Source organism: Rhinoraja longicauda, chromosome 32, assembly GCF_053455715.1.
Source record: "Rhinoraja longicauda isolate Sanriku21f chromosome 32, sRhiLon1.1, whole genome shotgun sequence".
Classification (NCBI taxonomy): Eukaryota; Metazoa; Chordata; class Chondrichthyes; order Rajiformes; family Arhynchobatidae; genus Rhinoraja; species Rhinoraja longicauda.
This window is the reverse complement of record NC_135984.1, coordinates 13,873,065-13,889,179: the sequence shown is the minus strand read 5'-3', so window position 1 is coordinate 13,889,179 and position 16,115 is coordinate 13,873,065. Positions and strand designations below refer to the sequence as shown.

At 41.9% G+C, this 16,115-nt stretch overlaps 1 protein-coding gene across 4 annotated transcripts in view; it reads left to right on the top strand.

Moving 5' to 3' along the window:
• Positions 1-12,230, top strand: part of LOC144608761 (glutamate receptor ionotropic, kainate 4-like) — a 97,003-nt gene extending 84,773 nt beyond the window's left edge. For all 4 annotated transcript variants that reach the window (XM_078426834.1, XM_078426836.1, XM_078426835.1 and 1 more), the window contains 3 exons: positions 1,154-1,282; positions 6,095-6,213; positions 10,908-12,230. In XM_078426834.1, the coding sequence (XP_078282960.1) occupies positions 1,154-1,282; positions 6,095-6,213; positions 10,908-11,273 (614 nt within the window). In that variant the 3' untranslated portion in view covers positions 11,274-12,230. The remainder of the gene's footprint in view (positions 1-1,153; positions 1,283-6,094; positions 6,214-10,907) is intronic.
• The last annotated feature ends 3,885 nt before the right edge of the window (positions 12,231-16,115 follow it).

Genomic DNA, 16,115 nt, shown 5'->3' with positions numbered 1-16,115 from the left:
GTTAACAATTCGCTGAGTTCTAATCATGAAGCTCAGATCGAAGAATTATTGGATCCAAATTCAAACCCATTGCATCTTGAGTTAAATTTCTCCCTATCTCACTATAGAACAGTTTGAATTCCATTTTGGACACAAAGTGCTCGAGGAACTAGCAGGTCAGGCAGCATCTCTGGAGAACATGGATCGGTGATGCTATCAGGTTGAGACCTTTCTTCAGTGATTGTAGGGGGGGGGGGGGGGTGGAAGGTGGAAAACCATGCAAAACCTTTGCCATTGGGGATGGACAATTCAATATCAAGTCTATATCAATTCCAAGTCTATCCAACCTCTTCCTGTATCTGAAACCCCTTAAATCAGGCAGCATTCTGGTAAACCTCCTCTGCACCCTCTCCAAAGCCTTCACATCTTTCCTGTTACAGGGTGATCAGAACTGCACACAATACTCCAAATGCAGCCTTGCCAAAGTCCTCCAGAGCTGCATCATGACATCATAATTTTGCATGCTAGTGAGTAACCTCTCTTGATTGGGAAATGTCCAAATCCCATTTTTCGTTTTATGACTTTATTATAATAAATGGCTGTTGGCAACCCTGCATCAACCAATGAGCTGGAGACTGTGTGGAGTCTTTTGTCTGGCCTCAGCAAATAGTTGATTTTAAGCCAAAGCCAATTTACATGGAAAATAATATCCATCGACAACAGAGAAATATAAACTCTATCAACTACTCACAAACAACAGCAAAGTAGTTTTACTGAAAAACGGCAGTGAATGAAGAATATACATTCAAATTAGATGAATAGAACATGATTTAACTCTCGTGCTCAACAACTACTGAAGTTTTGCTCTTAATCCAACAGTTATCTCAGGTTACTGGGAAATTGTTCAAGTTGTGAATAGCAGTCCCTTAATTTAAAGACTAAATGTTATCACTAATAAGAAGTGTTAGGAATTAACTATGTCACCTTTCATTGCCATATAGCCACACCTCTATGGAAACTGAGTGTCAATTCCCAACTGACGATGTGTAGGTAACAGACCGGTCAATTCCAAAGCCAACATTAAACTCCTTTCATGTCAATGCAAGACCTTCAATTTGTTTGATAATCCAGAGTTTCAGTTACGTTTGCTAATTATTGTGTACTATTCTTTCAGCTTCGCTTTTTCGAAATGAATTTGACTTGGCCATTCTCCAACTTCAGGAAAATAACCGTCTTGATATGTTAAAACGGAAATGGTGGGAGGGAGGAAAATGCCCAAAAGAAGGAGAGCATGGAGCAAAAGGTAAGGATAAAGCTTTCCTTCAATATAAGTTCAACAGTTCAACAGTTCAACAGAGCTTTATTTGTCATTCGGTACCAAGGTACCGAACGAAACTACATAGCAGTCATACACAAAAAAGAACACAAGACACATAACCCCAACACAAACGTCCATCACAGTGACTCCAAACACCCCCTCACTGTGATGGAGGCAACAAAACTTCCACTCTCTTCCCCACGCCCACGGACAGACAGCTCGTCCCCGACCGACCCGCACAGTCCCTGCAAGGGGATGGAAGTCCCCGCGGCCGAGTCGCACAGGGCGCTGAAATGTCTCGCGGCCGAGCCGGGCGATGGAAGGCCCCGCGACCGAGCCTTGCGCAGCTAAGTCCCGCGGCCGAGCCGCACCGGGCGATGGAAGGCCCCGCGGCCAAGCCGCACCGGGCGATGTTAAGTCCAGCGGCCGAGCCGCACCAGCGATGAAAAGTCCCACGGACAGACAGCTCGTCCCCGACCGACCCGCACAGTCCCCGCCGGGCGATGTAAAGTCCCGCAGCCGAGCCGCGCCGGGCGATGTAAAGTCCCGTGGCCGAGCCGCACCGGGCGATGTTAGGCCCCGCGGCCGAGCCGCACCGGGCGATGTTGCGCCCCGCGGCCGAGCCGCACCGGGCACTGTTAAGTCCAGCGGCCGAGCCGCACCAACGATGGAAGGCCCCACGGCCGAGCCGCACCGGGCGATGGAAGGCCCCGCGGCCAAGCCGCACCGGGCACTGTTAAGTCCAGCGGCCGAGCCGCACCGGGCGATGTTAAGTCCAGCGGCCGAGCCGCACCGGGCGATGGGAGGCCCCGCAGCCGAGCCGCACCCCGCACCGTGAGGAAGAGACCAAAAAGAGAAAGGTTTCCCCCACCCCCCCCACCCACACCCACACCCACACCACCACCCCCCACACATACACAACCAAAAAAAACCAAAAAAAACCATCCCAACACCAACACACAACAAAAAAAGGAAAAAAGACGAACAGACTGCTAGCGAGCCGCAGCCGTTAGGCACCGCCACTTCCAACTCCAAAGGGTTCTCTTTGAGCATTTTCTTTGATACAAAGAATATATTTAATGATTCCCTTGATGAAGTAAACTTGATAGATTAGGCTAGTGGGCAAATGCATGGCAGATGCAATATAATGTGGATAAATGTGAGGTTATCCACTTTGGCGGCAAGAACAGGAAAGCAGAGTATTACCTGAATGGTGAACGATTAGGAGAAGGGGAGATGCAACGTGACCTGGGTGTCATGGTGCACCAGTCATTGAAAGCAAGTGTGCAGGCGCAGCAGGCAGTGAAGAAAGCGAATGGTATGTTGGCATTCATAGCAAGAGGATTTGAGTTTAGGAGCAGGGAGGTTCTACTGCAGTTGTATAGGGCCTTGGTGAGACCGCACCTGGAGTATTGTGTGCAGTTTTGGGCTCCTAATCTGAGGAAAGACGTTCTTGCCTTAGAGGGAGTACAGAGAAGGTTCACTAGATTGATCCCTGGGATGGCGGGACTTTCATATGAAGAAAGACTGGATAGACTAGGCTTGTACTCGCTGGAATTTAGAAGACTGAGGGGGGATCTTATAGAAACATATAAAATTCTTAAGGGGTTGGAGAGGCTAGATGCGGGAAGATTGTTCCCGATGTTGGGGGAGTCCAGAACCAGGGGTCACAGCTTAAGGATAAGAGGGAAATCTTTTAGGACCGAGATGAGAAAACATTTCTTCACACAGAGAGTGGTGAGTCTGTGGAATTCTCTGCCACAGAAGGTAGTTGAGGCCAGTTCATTGGCTATATTTAAGAGGGAGTTAGATTTGGCCCTTTTTGCTAAAGGGATCAGGGGGTATGGAGAGAAGGCAGGTACAGGTTACTAAGCTGGATGATCAGCCATGATCATATTGAATGGCGGTGCAGGCTCGAAGGGCCGAATGGCCTACTCCTGCACCTATTTTCTATGTTTCTATGTTCCTAATAATGGATTTCTTGGAATAACCTTTCCATCGATGTTTAAGTCAAGGCCACATTAACAGTGAATGTTTAGTCTAGTACTGTTACCATGACAACCAAAGCACAGTTCAGTAAGTTTAATGGAGGATCTAAAATCCAATTTGGGTTATCAATTCCATCTCCTTACAACAGAATCTTAGATATATTTGTGTGTGTTTCAAATGGCAAATAATGCAGATGATTAGTTTCCCATGAAAATATTTTATACGTTTGGTTCATTTGCTTTTTTAATTTCAATTTCATGAAAGATTGCAGCCAAATTTTCCAATACAATCTTGAAGAGTAGACAAAAAATGCTGGAGCAACTCAGAGGGTCAGGCAGCATCTCTGGAGAGAAGGAATGGGTGACGTTTCGGGTCGAGACCCTTCTTCAGACTGATGTCAGGGGAGGGGGCGGGACAAAGATAGGATGTAGTAGGAGACAGGTTGAAAATTTATGTCGGATGGCCAGTTGGACTCCCCCGGCTGGCCATTGACCTTCACTAGACCTTTTCATTTCCAACTGCCTGCGGGACATCAACCGAAATGTGATTCCTTCTTGGAGAGCATTTAGGAAAGACTGGATTTACTTTCTAGCTCCAAATCTTGGCCTTTGGACACTGTCGGAGTGTGCAGCTACCCCATTTTGCCTTGTTTTATTTACTTACAGTATTCAACCAGTCATCAGCTTACATGAAGCAAGTAAGATGGATCATTCAGAATAATGACTCCCACATTGAAAACTAAAGAGAGGGGTGGGTTTAGGGTTGGGGAGTGTTGGGGAGGGCGATGACGACTTGGTGCTCAGGGATTCTAAATTAGTATTGGCAATCAGTATTGGTGGGAATGGGTGGGGAAGATGTATGTGTTTGGGTGAGAGATGAAGTGTTGAATATCGTCAGAGTAACTAACATATGATATGGGAGGAGCTTCTATCTTGGGGAGGAAGGGGAGCTGAGGGATTAAGTCCCTAAGAAGAACTATAAATTAATAACATAATGGGGGTCTCGAGTAAAACGCAAAGTGTTCGAGTAACACAGCAGGTCAGGCAGCATCTGTAGAAGGAATGAATAGGCACCATTTCAGGTCAGGACCCTTCATCAGACTGAGTTTGAAGAAGAGTCTGGACATGAAGCTTCATCACTCCATTCCTTCCACAGATGCTGCCTGACCTTCTGAGGTACTCCAGCACTTTATGTTTTAGTCATGATTCCAACATCTGCAGTTCCTTCTGTCTCCTTAATAGGGATCTGCTGCGGTTGAGCTCCCTGTATCAGCCTGGGAGTAGCTCGGGTAGCCGTAGCCCAGAAGCAAGTTACAGAGTCACTGAGAGATATAGCATGGAAACAGACCCTTCAGCTCATCGAGTTCAACCTGACCATGCAGTACCCAGTTACACCAGTCATACGCTAATCCCGTTTTATTCTTCCCACATTCCCATAATCTCCCCTCAGATTCTACCACTTGTTTATATGCTAGGGGCAATTTTACAAAGGCCAATTGACCTACTAACCCACATATCTTTGGGATGTGGGAGGAGACTGGAGCATCCAGAAGAAACCCAAGCGATCACGGGGAGATCATGTAAACTCCACAAAGAAAGCTCCTTAGTATTATGGACAGTTGGAAAAGTCTGCATCAGTAGATTATGGGCAATTCAGCTGTGCAAGTACCATTAAAAATGATAACAATTGTGTCAGGGATCCTTCATATGTTAACGTGGCACATAATGCATAATCAGAAATGCAAATTGCAGATTTCTCATAAGTGTTAAGCTCCTCATTTTCAATAAGATGGTAGTTTTCATTGGCATTTTCAGTGGCTTAGTAGTTCACTAAGTTATGATGCCGCACCATCTAGTTTCTGGACAACTGTTTCTTCCTTTACTTGCTGGTCATGGTTGGGTACTATAGTTTACAGTAGAGAAATAGGCCAAGGGCACCCTGACCGGTCTACACCAGGCATTGACTCTCCAGAGCCTTTTCTATTCTATGTACTTCATTGCATCCTGTCAGCTTGAATCCTATTCCTCCCTCCATAGTTTCCCTTAAGTGCATCTTTATTTATTAGGCTTACACATTTAATGTGATAGCAAGTTCCAGATCACATTAAATGTGTAGGGGTAATAAATGTGTAAGTCAACGATCTCTGGATAAAGTTTGTTCTAAATCTATCACTGAATTTGTTGGTGACTCAATTTATGTCCCCTAATTTCATACTTCCCTCAAGACGCAACATTTTTTCTACGCCTACCCTATCGTACCTCTTCACAGTTTTAAAAATCCTCCCACAAGGCCAGATTTCAATCTTGCCTTTCGAAAAAACAAATCCCAGATTTTGATGAGTGTTGGAGAAGATCTAACAATAGAAGCTAGTCCAGTGCAGTTTAATGGCGGATTAATGATGCAGCAGTTAGTGCCGTTCCCACACAGCTTCAGCGATCCAAGTTCAATCCTGACCACGGAGTGCCAACTGTGACTTTTTGGGTTTCTTACGGGTGCCATTAATTGGCTAATATAAATTACCTCTCGTGTAGGTGTGAGGCAGGAGAATCAGGGGGAGCATGTGAGAGAGAATGGGTTAAAGGGAGATAAGTGAGGATATCTGACTGATAAATGTGCTTTGAGAGTCAGCATAGACTGGTTGAGCTCCAATAACGTACAAAGAAATGTAGCAAAAATGTACAAAAATAATTAATTTATTCAATTTTAAAAAGCACTTGGTTTTAAAGCCCATTCAACATTACTGGACCCAGTGAAGGTGAATTGTAAGTTGCTTATTTCAACTTGCTGTTTTTTTGTTTTCAATTACAGGTCTAGGGATGGAAAATATTGGTGGCATTTTTGTAGTTCTAATCTGTGGTCTGATTGTTGCTGTTGTCATCGCAGTGATTGAATTCATGTGGACAATGAGACACTCCACAGAAACAGAGGTAACGATTACTGAAGGGTCTCACTTTTAAACTTCAGCAAACTGTCAGCAAAGTTAATTACACTAAAGTTAAAAATGAGCGTTGGGTGCATTGTTAATACTTTAATGAATGCAGACATGAATGTAATCAATATTCTAACAATTGATGGCCTAGTTGTTTTGTATTAGAGCTTGAAATAACTGACTCTATCCAAACACAAAAACAAGCAATTGTGATATAGGGCTTGGTATTGTAAACTGTTCCACCAGAGAAATTAAGTCCATAGGCTTTTCACTGGTATTTCTTTCCTACAAGAGCCACTTAATTAAACATCACATACCCGTATTCTTTTCTTTCCACCCTATATTTATGAATTCAAATACAACAGTAGGTGACAGTAAAGTGTTTTGCAAACTAGCTGCCCTCTGTAAAAACCTTTTTTTTATCTCTCTTTTAAATATTTCATATCCTACTGTCTCCAGATTTTGACAAATGGAAACAAACCAACAGTATATTCTGTATAAGAACTCTAGACCTCCATAAAGTTCTCGTGAAAAAAACATTTCTCAACTAACTTCAGACCATTTATCTAAACAGCTCCACGTCGAATCATTTAAATTCCATGTAGTAGCAACAAAGTTAATCTTATTTAACACTTGTTAATGATACCTCTTGTATCATTCTAATAATGCTGGCTAAATATTGCATACAGTTTAAGTACGGCCTTTACCAATACAATATAATAGCAATACTTTTTACTGAATGTTCGGTTGAGTCCTCTGTACATCGCACAATTCTAAAAAATCTACCTCAGAACTATCAATGGTAAATTATGAAGTTTAAATCTATATAAATGCTTGCGTGGTATTAAAGACACCGTGGTAGATTCCATTGCAATGAAACTGAATTTTTGCTTTGTAAATATTGCCATTTCACTTGGTTCTGAAAATAGCCAGCCTTTTCAGATGGGTGCCTTATTAACGCCTTAGACTCAGGCTCGTCCCACGCATGCTTTGCCCAAATAGGGAGAGCAACAGTTTGGATTTGCCAGCTGATGCAAGGCTATATTCATTTTCTGCCATGTGGGACTCAGTCATGACCACATTTCCAACTTGCAAACTGTTCACGTCCAAATGCCTTTTAAATGTTATCACTTATGCCTTTTAAGTGCCTTTACCACTTGTTTAGGTATCTCATTTCAGAAGAACACCACTTTCTCTTTGAAGAAACTGCTTATCACATATCCTTTCAATTTCTCCCCTTAAACCTATCCCTCTAAGTGGAAGTGTAAAGGGACTGGACATCCATGGTAAAGATGAGGCAATAGGGGCCGGAAATTTGAAAATTATTGAAGAGTTGAAGGGTGTGTGAAGTGTCTTGGATATAGGTCGGAAGGGATGGACAAGGGAGGATGGGATGGAATCCTATTGAAATCCTAGTGAATCTCTTCTACACTCTATCCAATGTTACCACGTCCTTCCTGCAGTGTGGAAACCATAACTATACACAATAGTCTAAGTGCACTCTGACCAATGTTCTGTACAATTGCAACATGACATCCTGACTGTGATACTCAATTCCATGGTCTATGGTGGCAAGCATGCCAATTTAAAAAAAAATACTATTACCACTTGTATTGCTAATTTTAGGAAACTATCAACTTTCACCACAGGTTCCCTCTGCACATCGATACCTCTGAGGTTCCTGCCATTTACTGTACATGTCCTATCTGTATTTTATAGCCAAAAATGCATAGAATTGCAATTTTCTGGATTAAATTATATCTGCCACTGCCCCACCCAACTTTCCATCTGATATCCCCCATGTGCCCTACCCTTCTGGACTACCCTACTGTGGTGGACTTTGTCAAAAGCCTTGCTAAAGTCCATGTAAACCACATCTTGATTGGAATCATGTACGTTTTTTTCTTTGACTGGATAGCATGGGAACAAATCCTTTTCACTGTACACACGACAATAATAAATTAAACTAAACTAAATTATCTAACATCCTGCCTTCATCATTAATGTCAGCTTCTCCCGGATGTAGAAATGGTATATTTTTAGAATGTTTTTTGAGAAGGTAGCAGGAGCAAGAAATTTCCTGCCTCCTTTCAGACGCACACTTAAGCACCCATCTCTCCTCCCTCACTCCAAACCCGCCCCACCAATCCAACCTTGAGTCTTAACTGTTGACTTAAGATAAGGGCAGTCACATTTCTAGTTCATCATAACCCTCTTGGTCACAGAGAGATATAGCATGGATATAGACTTTTCAGCTCTCTGACTATAATCCTACAATACTTTATTTTTTTATTCTTCTCACATTCCCATTAACTTTCCCAGATTCACCTACCAGGGGGTGGGAAGGGAAGAATATACAGCTGACAATTAACTTGCCAATTTGCACATTTTGGAACTTGGGAGGAAAACAGAACATCCAGAGGAAACCCACATGGTCACAGGAAGAACGTGAAAGTCCATGTGGGCAGCACCCATAGTCAGGATTGAACCTGGGTCTCTGATGCTGTAAGCAGTGGGCTCCGCTACGTTAGTTGCATGCTGATCTGATATAAATGAGGATGATCTTCAGGTACTGGTGAAAAATGAGATCACTAACTACACCTCCCACACAATGCTGACTGGCTGTTAAAATCAGTTCAGAAACTTTCACCTGCACTTAAAAATATTCATTCCTTTATAATATGATCAAATTTATACCATTACGTACATATCATCATTATAGCAACATGAGTATATTTGGACTTTTTTTCAAAAGACTTATCCTTCCATTTCTACGTGCCATTGTAATAATTCAGGGAATAGAGACAATGTCCACCCTAAAAGAATATTTGGTTTTCTCCCCACTAAAGATAGACACCTTAATGTTATTTCACTATTTTAGATGAGAACCCAGTAACTATTTTGGTTTCTATGTCTGCAACTACAATTACCCCATTATAGCTCTGAATAGTTTTCCTTGTAAAATCCTGCCTCATTATATGATATTTCCTTCAAACCTAACTGGTTTGTTAAGGTCCTTCCACAGCAATCCAATACATGACTCTCAAATCTATATGAACTAATTCAGTAAGGCACTCAACTGCGGAAAAAAAAAATTAGTTCACAGAAACATAGTCGCTTTCCCTGAGCAAGGAGGAATAAACAATAAACGTTAATGTTACTCGCATTCAATATAATTTTTTTCAAAATATGGTAGCAGATGATATTAAAAAAACATCGTTTCCATCAACTCTAAAATACCAAGGCAAAAATAAGACCTGTGGGCATAGATTATTACCTAGAAACAAATAACCCCAAATTCTTCTTTTATAAATCTCAAGTTTTAGAATTACTGTCAGAGAGATTATAGCACTCATCTAACATTCTGAGCATCCTAAGGCATCAGCTCATTAATAAAGAGGAAAGTTGTTCCAACAGTAAATTATCAATTCTCAGCAGGGATAAAGACTCTTCCATGGGATGTGAGCTGTTTTCCACGGATGAAATCATGAAACCAATAACTAGAGACCAGGCATTATATAATATTCTCTGTTATATTCACGATTTAATCATTATTTGCTGTTGGGAACAATATATGTAATCAAAACATAGTGACACAGCTGGCGTCCTGGTGCCATCGCAACAAGCTGGAGCTCAATGCTCTCAGTGGAACTAATTGTAGACTTTCGAAGAGATCCCCCTCCCCCTACTCACCATCAACAACACCATAGTCACATCTGTGGAGTCATTTAAGTTCCTTGGAACCATCATCTCCAGGGACTTTAAATGGGGGGCCACCATCGACTCCACAGTCAAAAAGGCCCAACAGAGGATGTACTTCCTGCGGCAACTGAAGAAACAAAATCTGCCACAGGCAATGATGGTCCAAATCTATACTGCTATCATTGAGTCCGTCCTCACCTTCTCCATCATGGTCTGGTTTGGCTCAGCCACCAAGCACGACATCCAGAGGCTGCAACGGCTCATCCGCACAGCTAAGAAGGTTGTTGGCTGCAACCTTCCCCCCATTGATGAACTGTACACTGCAAGGGCCAGGAAGCGAGCGGGCAAGATCATCTCTGACCCCTCTCACCCTGGCCACAAACTCTTCAAAGCACTTCCCTCTGGAAGGCGACTCCAGACTGTCAAAGCAGCCACAGCCAGACATAAAACAGCTTTTTTCCACGAGTGATAGTTCTACTCAATAACCAAAGTCTGTAGTCTCTATTTTGCTCTGGTTTATTTTCACCCACATGTTTAGACCGTAATGTTGTATCCTTATTGTTTTGATGTGGTTATGCTTTATTCTTAATTGTTACCTGTATGTTTGTGTTGTTATTTGTGAGCGGAGTACCAAGGCACATTCCTTGTATATGCATACTTGGCCAATAAACTTATTCATTCATTAATTCAAACTATCGTGTGTAACTAAAAATGACACGAGTGCTGGAGTAACTCACCAGGTCAGGCAGCATCTCTGGAGAACATGGATAGGTGACATCTTGGATCAGGAAACTTCTTCAAAGAGTGTCCTGACCCGAACTATCACCTATCCATTTTCTCTATAGATGCTGCCTGACCCGCTGAGTTACTCCAACACTTTGTGTCCTTTTGTGTAAACCAGCATCTGCGGTTTCTTATTTTTACTCTGGTGTGCAACTTATGTCTTCTATCATATACTTTAACCTTCTCTCTCTTTTTTTTCCCCCTCAGATTTCGGTTTGTCAGGAGATGCTGAAGGAACTGCGGACTATTGTGTCATGTCAGGACAGCATTAGGTCTCGACGGAAACGACGCCTGATAAGGACACGTTTCAATCAAACTGAAACCTCGCGCGATGTGAACACCATGAGCCTGAGCAATGGGAAGCTATGCAGTGGCACAATGCCGGACCCTGTTTCCCAGCGATTGGCACATGAGGCTGCCTTGGCAGTAAGAGGCTGCACCCACGTTCACGTCTGTCCAGAATGCCGTCGATTTCAGGGCATGCGGCCCCGGCCTATGGAGTCACCAATACAAAGTGAAGAAAGTCTAGAGTGGGAAAAAGCCATAAGTAACAGCAGCGACCAAGAACAGTAGGACAATGACAAAAAAGACCTCCAACACAAAGACCACTGTGCTCGGGTGAGCTCTGCCCACTGCGAGAGGGGAAATACCCTCCGTGGTGGGGGAATGCAGAGTGCAAGCCTTGGGCAGCGGGTTCTGAAATAATGAATGTTCTTCATCTCACACAAAAAGACATAAATAATGCACTGTGTGGATCTTCTCTCTTCAATCAGGGCAGCAGCAGAATTATTTCTGTATATTCTAATATGAAACAAAGTGCCAAATCTCACATTCCCATTCTCAGAGCAGCAAGGTCTTGAACCTCAAGCTATGCACCTGTAAACTCCCTAGGCCTGGAAGGAGGGCTATGATCAACATAAATTAATGAAGCGTCACTGAACAAGTGGCAGAGACACAAAACCATTGGTATACAGTTTCTACAATGGCGCACAATTCTTGGTTATGTGAAACCTCCTTCGCAAAAGCCCAGGGTGACTGGATGGGGAGAAAGAGAACAAACGCTGTATAAATCCCCCATCTCTGTTTCATCATCCTGTGTGGTAGAAATTGGACTCGCCCACTAACCTAGATTGAAATTAGTGAAATGATTCTATGCAATTCCTGTGTTACAAAGATCGGTACATTAAACTTTAATTAAGGATCTTCACCTTCTGCCTTTTTCAGAAAAAAAATCATTGCTCTCTCTTGTTCTACCTTCTGTGCTCTCCCTGCATTGTAAAGTGTATAGCTGAAAGATTTCTTAATATAACATAAACATGTTGGAATGGACATTTCCATCTGTCAGAATCAATCTTCGTGTTTAATGTCACCATTTAAAGAGGAGAAAGTGCTGATTCATGCAAATCCTGATCATTTACAGGTCTTCCAAACACACTCTCTTAGGGTTGAAGTTGGTATTGGTGTTATAATTTTAAAACCTAAAACCTCCTGGGATCATTAGATTTTAAATATATATTATTTCAAGCTATTTCCCTTTAATTGTTGTGTTCCTTATTATAAAAACTTATTCTAAATTATATTAGGGCATTTTTGCACTCTTTACTGTAACAGATTTTACTCATTTTGGAACGGTGAGATGGGGAGGAAAGACAATGCTATCCTCCATCTCAAAGATTTGTGTTGCTATCAGGATGTGTGATTTTCCTCTCTATGAATATCAGAAAAGGTTCTGATATATACCATGCGTAGTCTCAAGTCAAATTGGAAGTAGACATTGGCAGGATTTATATTTCAGCACAAAATTAATTCATCAAAATATTCAACATTAAGAGCTGGCAACCTATATCCTTGCCCTTCGCTAAGATAATCGTTCACAATGTATTGCTAGTTTAAGGTAAGATGTGATGAATAATGCACAAAGCTTCATGTGTAGCGTACCCTATTGATCGTCACCAACTGCAGCAGTATTCTCTTCCTCAGTCATGCTGTCTCTTACTTTATCTAAGTAAGAGTAAAAATTAAAAATGTGATCAAAGTTACTTCAATTTCATGCTATATTCTTAAGAAATGCAGCAAGTTTATTTCAGTCTGGATGTTTTAAATGTGACCAACCACTCATACTGAGACACATGGACTGAGAGCCAACTGACTTGAAAACTTGTCAAGTGTTACATTCTGACTGTTGAGACAGATCTTGGTCAAAGTGATAGCTATCTACCACCTGGATTATGCCAGAATGCCTCGCTCTCACATGAAATCATTAGAGGGAAAGGATTGGGGATTACACCCACACCCAAACACTAAATTTAAGATCAGTGGACCTGGCACAACCGTCTGACTTCATACATTGTAAACTGTTTTTGTAAACGTTGACACCTAGAGTAAAGTTAGAGCTACCCTAACCATTCCCACCCATCTCTGACAGGAGCAGCCAACTCCAACTCCAAGAGTCAAGAGTCAAAAAGTGTTTTAATTGTCATTTGTACCGACAATACAATTAAATTCTTATTTGCAGCAGCGTGACAGGCCAGTGAACACAATACATATTATTTGTTACAGCTCATCCACTCTATAGCAGAGCTTGAAAAGAAGTTTTTGTCCCTATCCTGACATTGCAAACGGTAGTTCTAACACAAAAAGAAACTAGACTAAAAAAAAAATCTTTCACAATCTTGGGTTACTTCAACTAACCAATTTAATATTTTTGACGTTGACTCCCTTATGAGGAAATCTGGCAACTAATTTTTATACAGTAAGATTTCACTTTTGACCCCTTAGATGAATGGTAATGAAAATGGCGAATTTTTTTGATTTTGTTTAAAGGTTAGGTTTGCGTCATAATGTTCAGTTGAATGGGCAGGGGGAGCTTCAATTCAACGCTCATCCAAAATATAACTGTTCCAAAAGTGCAGCACTTGATCTCTGTTTGAGGGTTGAGCCCCCAGTGTTCTGAATCAAGATGGAAAATTCACCCACTGACAAGAATAATGCTGAAAATCCCTCATGTGTACAAGTAGCAAGTACTTAAATTAGCAATTCTGTGTTTCTTGATTTTGGGACAGGAAATTATCTAGAAGTAATGTAGGTTGGTATGTAGGTTAATTTGACTGGGTAAATGTAAAAATTGTCCCTAGTGTGTGTAGGATAGTGTTAATGTGCGGGGATCGCTGGGCGGCGCGGACTTGGTGGGCCGAAAAGGCCTGTTTCCGCGCTGTATCTGAAATATGAAAAATATGAAATATAATCTGGATTAACATTTCAATTATGCTTCGGAGTCATGGTTCTTAAAAACCTGTCACATTACAAATAGGCGCCAGGTCACAAAATGGGTATAATTCCATGTGAAAATCATTTGTGATGATTCCTTTATCAGTACTTTAGATGGTTACATTGTTGTGATCTATAGCAATTATAGAAATACTGACATGAACACAAGCTAGGCAGAAAAGGACTGAGTGCTGGTGTAATTCAGCGAGTCAGGCAGCATCTCTGGAGAACACAGATAAGTGATATTTCAGGGCAGGACCCTTCTTCAGAAGCTATGGCAGGTTCTTTGGCACACCCATGGAGTCCCATGATTTCTGCCACTTTGGACTCCACAACTCTGTGGGTTCTGATATGGCTGATGAGACCAATGTGGGATCCGAAATACTGCCACAAGTACAGAAAGAGGCACTTGTTAACCTATAAGCTGGGTATCTGGGAGACGATATGTTCCTTCCACCATTTGCACTGGGCTGGTCTGTGATTCCAACTAGGGACTCAAGATTCTCAAAGCCATCCCCAGTTTTCCTTTTCCATTTTGAACAGTTCTAGACCAAAGATAATAAGACCATATAAAACTGAAGCAGTAGTAGTCCATTAGGTTCCTTATACCTGGTCAGTGATCTCTTATTTCAGTGCTATTTCTACACTAATCATATATCTCTTGATGTCACTAATGTCAAAAAATCTTATTGACATCTGTCAGCAGGCATCTGTCTAGTTAAAGCAGTGGATTTCAAAGATTCATCCATCATCGGTTCGATGAAAACGTTTCTGAACGTGAGTTTTGAGTCAAGGACATAAGATTTCTCAAAACACCGGTCCTTTTCAATCTCGCACCATTTTAAAAAATAATAATCTGTTGCCCTTTTTTTCTGTTATTTTCTTGTTTCTTGTATTTATTTTTCATATTATATTCCATGTGCCATCTCCTATCCCATTCACAGTCTGTTATTTCTTCCAAAACCTCTCTTTGTCCTTACAGCCCACAATGCCTTGAGATAATGGGGATGTTATATTCACCCAAGGATGCTTTGAGGCTTGGAACTGGGTCTATTTTATGAGTCTCCATCCCCCATCGGACCCTCCATTTTTTTCTGCAATGGAGATGCAACAAGTTTCCCTGCATCAACACTCTCATCATCCTGGCAGAACATGTTCTTACCCAGTATACCTTCTCTTTTGACTCCTCTCACTTCCTACAACTCAAAGGGCACTTGCATAACCTGGAGCAGTCTTCTGGTAGCACTGCCCAAAAGTTTCTCTATCACAGCAACAATTGCATTGGTGCCGCTTCCCCGCAATTGTGGAACTCATCAAATTCATCACCTCACTAATAAAATCTACCCTTTTCGCAAATTCACTTGCATCATTTCTGACTTTTCTCTTCATTTTCTGGATCTCTCTGGCTCCACCTCAGGAAACAAACTATCGACTGATATTTATATAAACCCACTGCCTCACACTCTATCTAGACGACACCTCTCCCCATTGAGTCTCTTGCAAGAATGTCATCCTTTTCTCCCAGTTTCTTTGCCTTCACTGCATTATATATGTACAATTTAAACTTTTAATGCTAAGAAAAGCAGAATAGATAATTGTAACTTGCAGACTTCTTGGGCCAATTGGATGAAATAGTGATATTACAATCCAGCTATCATCTACTACCTACTGTCTCACCCCTCCCCCTCTCCTCTTTATACTGGTTATCTTCCCCCTCCACTCAGTCCTGATGCAGTTTCGATCTGAATCATTCCCATTTTGTTTGGCCTCTTGACCTCGCAAAAACGATTCAATACAACTGTTGAAATGAATGAGGATGCTGATTTCTGCTCACCTTATCCTCTCAATGAATTCAGGATTTTGCAGAAATGGGTCTGTTGGTAACTCTGTAATGGTTTGTGGTGGGTGTTCTTGATAGTCCATGTGTCAGAAGTGTGCAGGAGAGTGCTTAGTGAACCATTTGCTTTGTGTCAGAAGGAATGTTGTTGAACTGATGATAGGAAATGTTATTTATTCACAAAATGCTGGAGTAACAGCAGGTCAGGCAGCATCTCAGGAGAGAAGGAATGGGTGACGTTTCGGGTCGAGACCCTTCTTCAGACTGAAATGTTATGGTTTATGTTTGTTTTTAGGATGAGGTTTTATTTT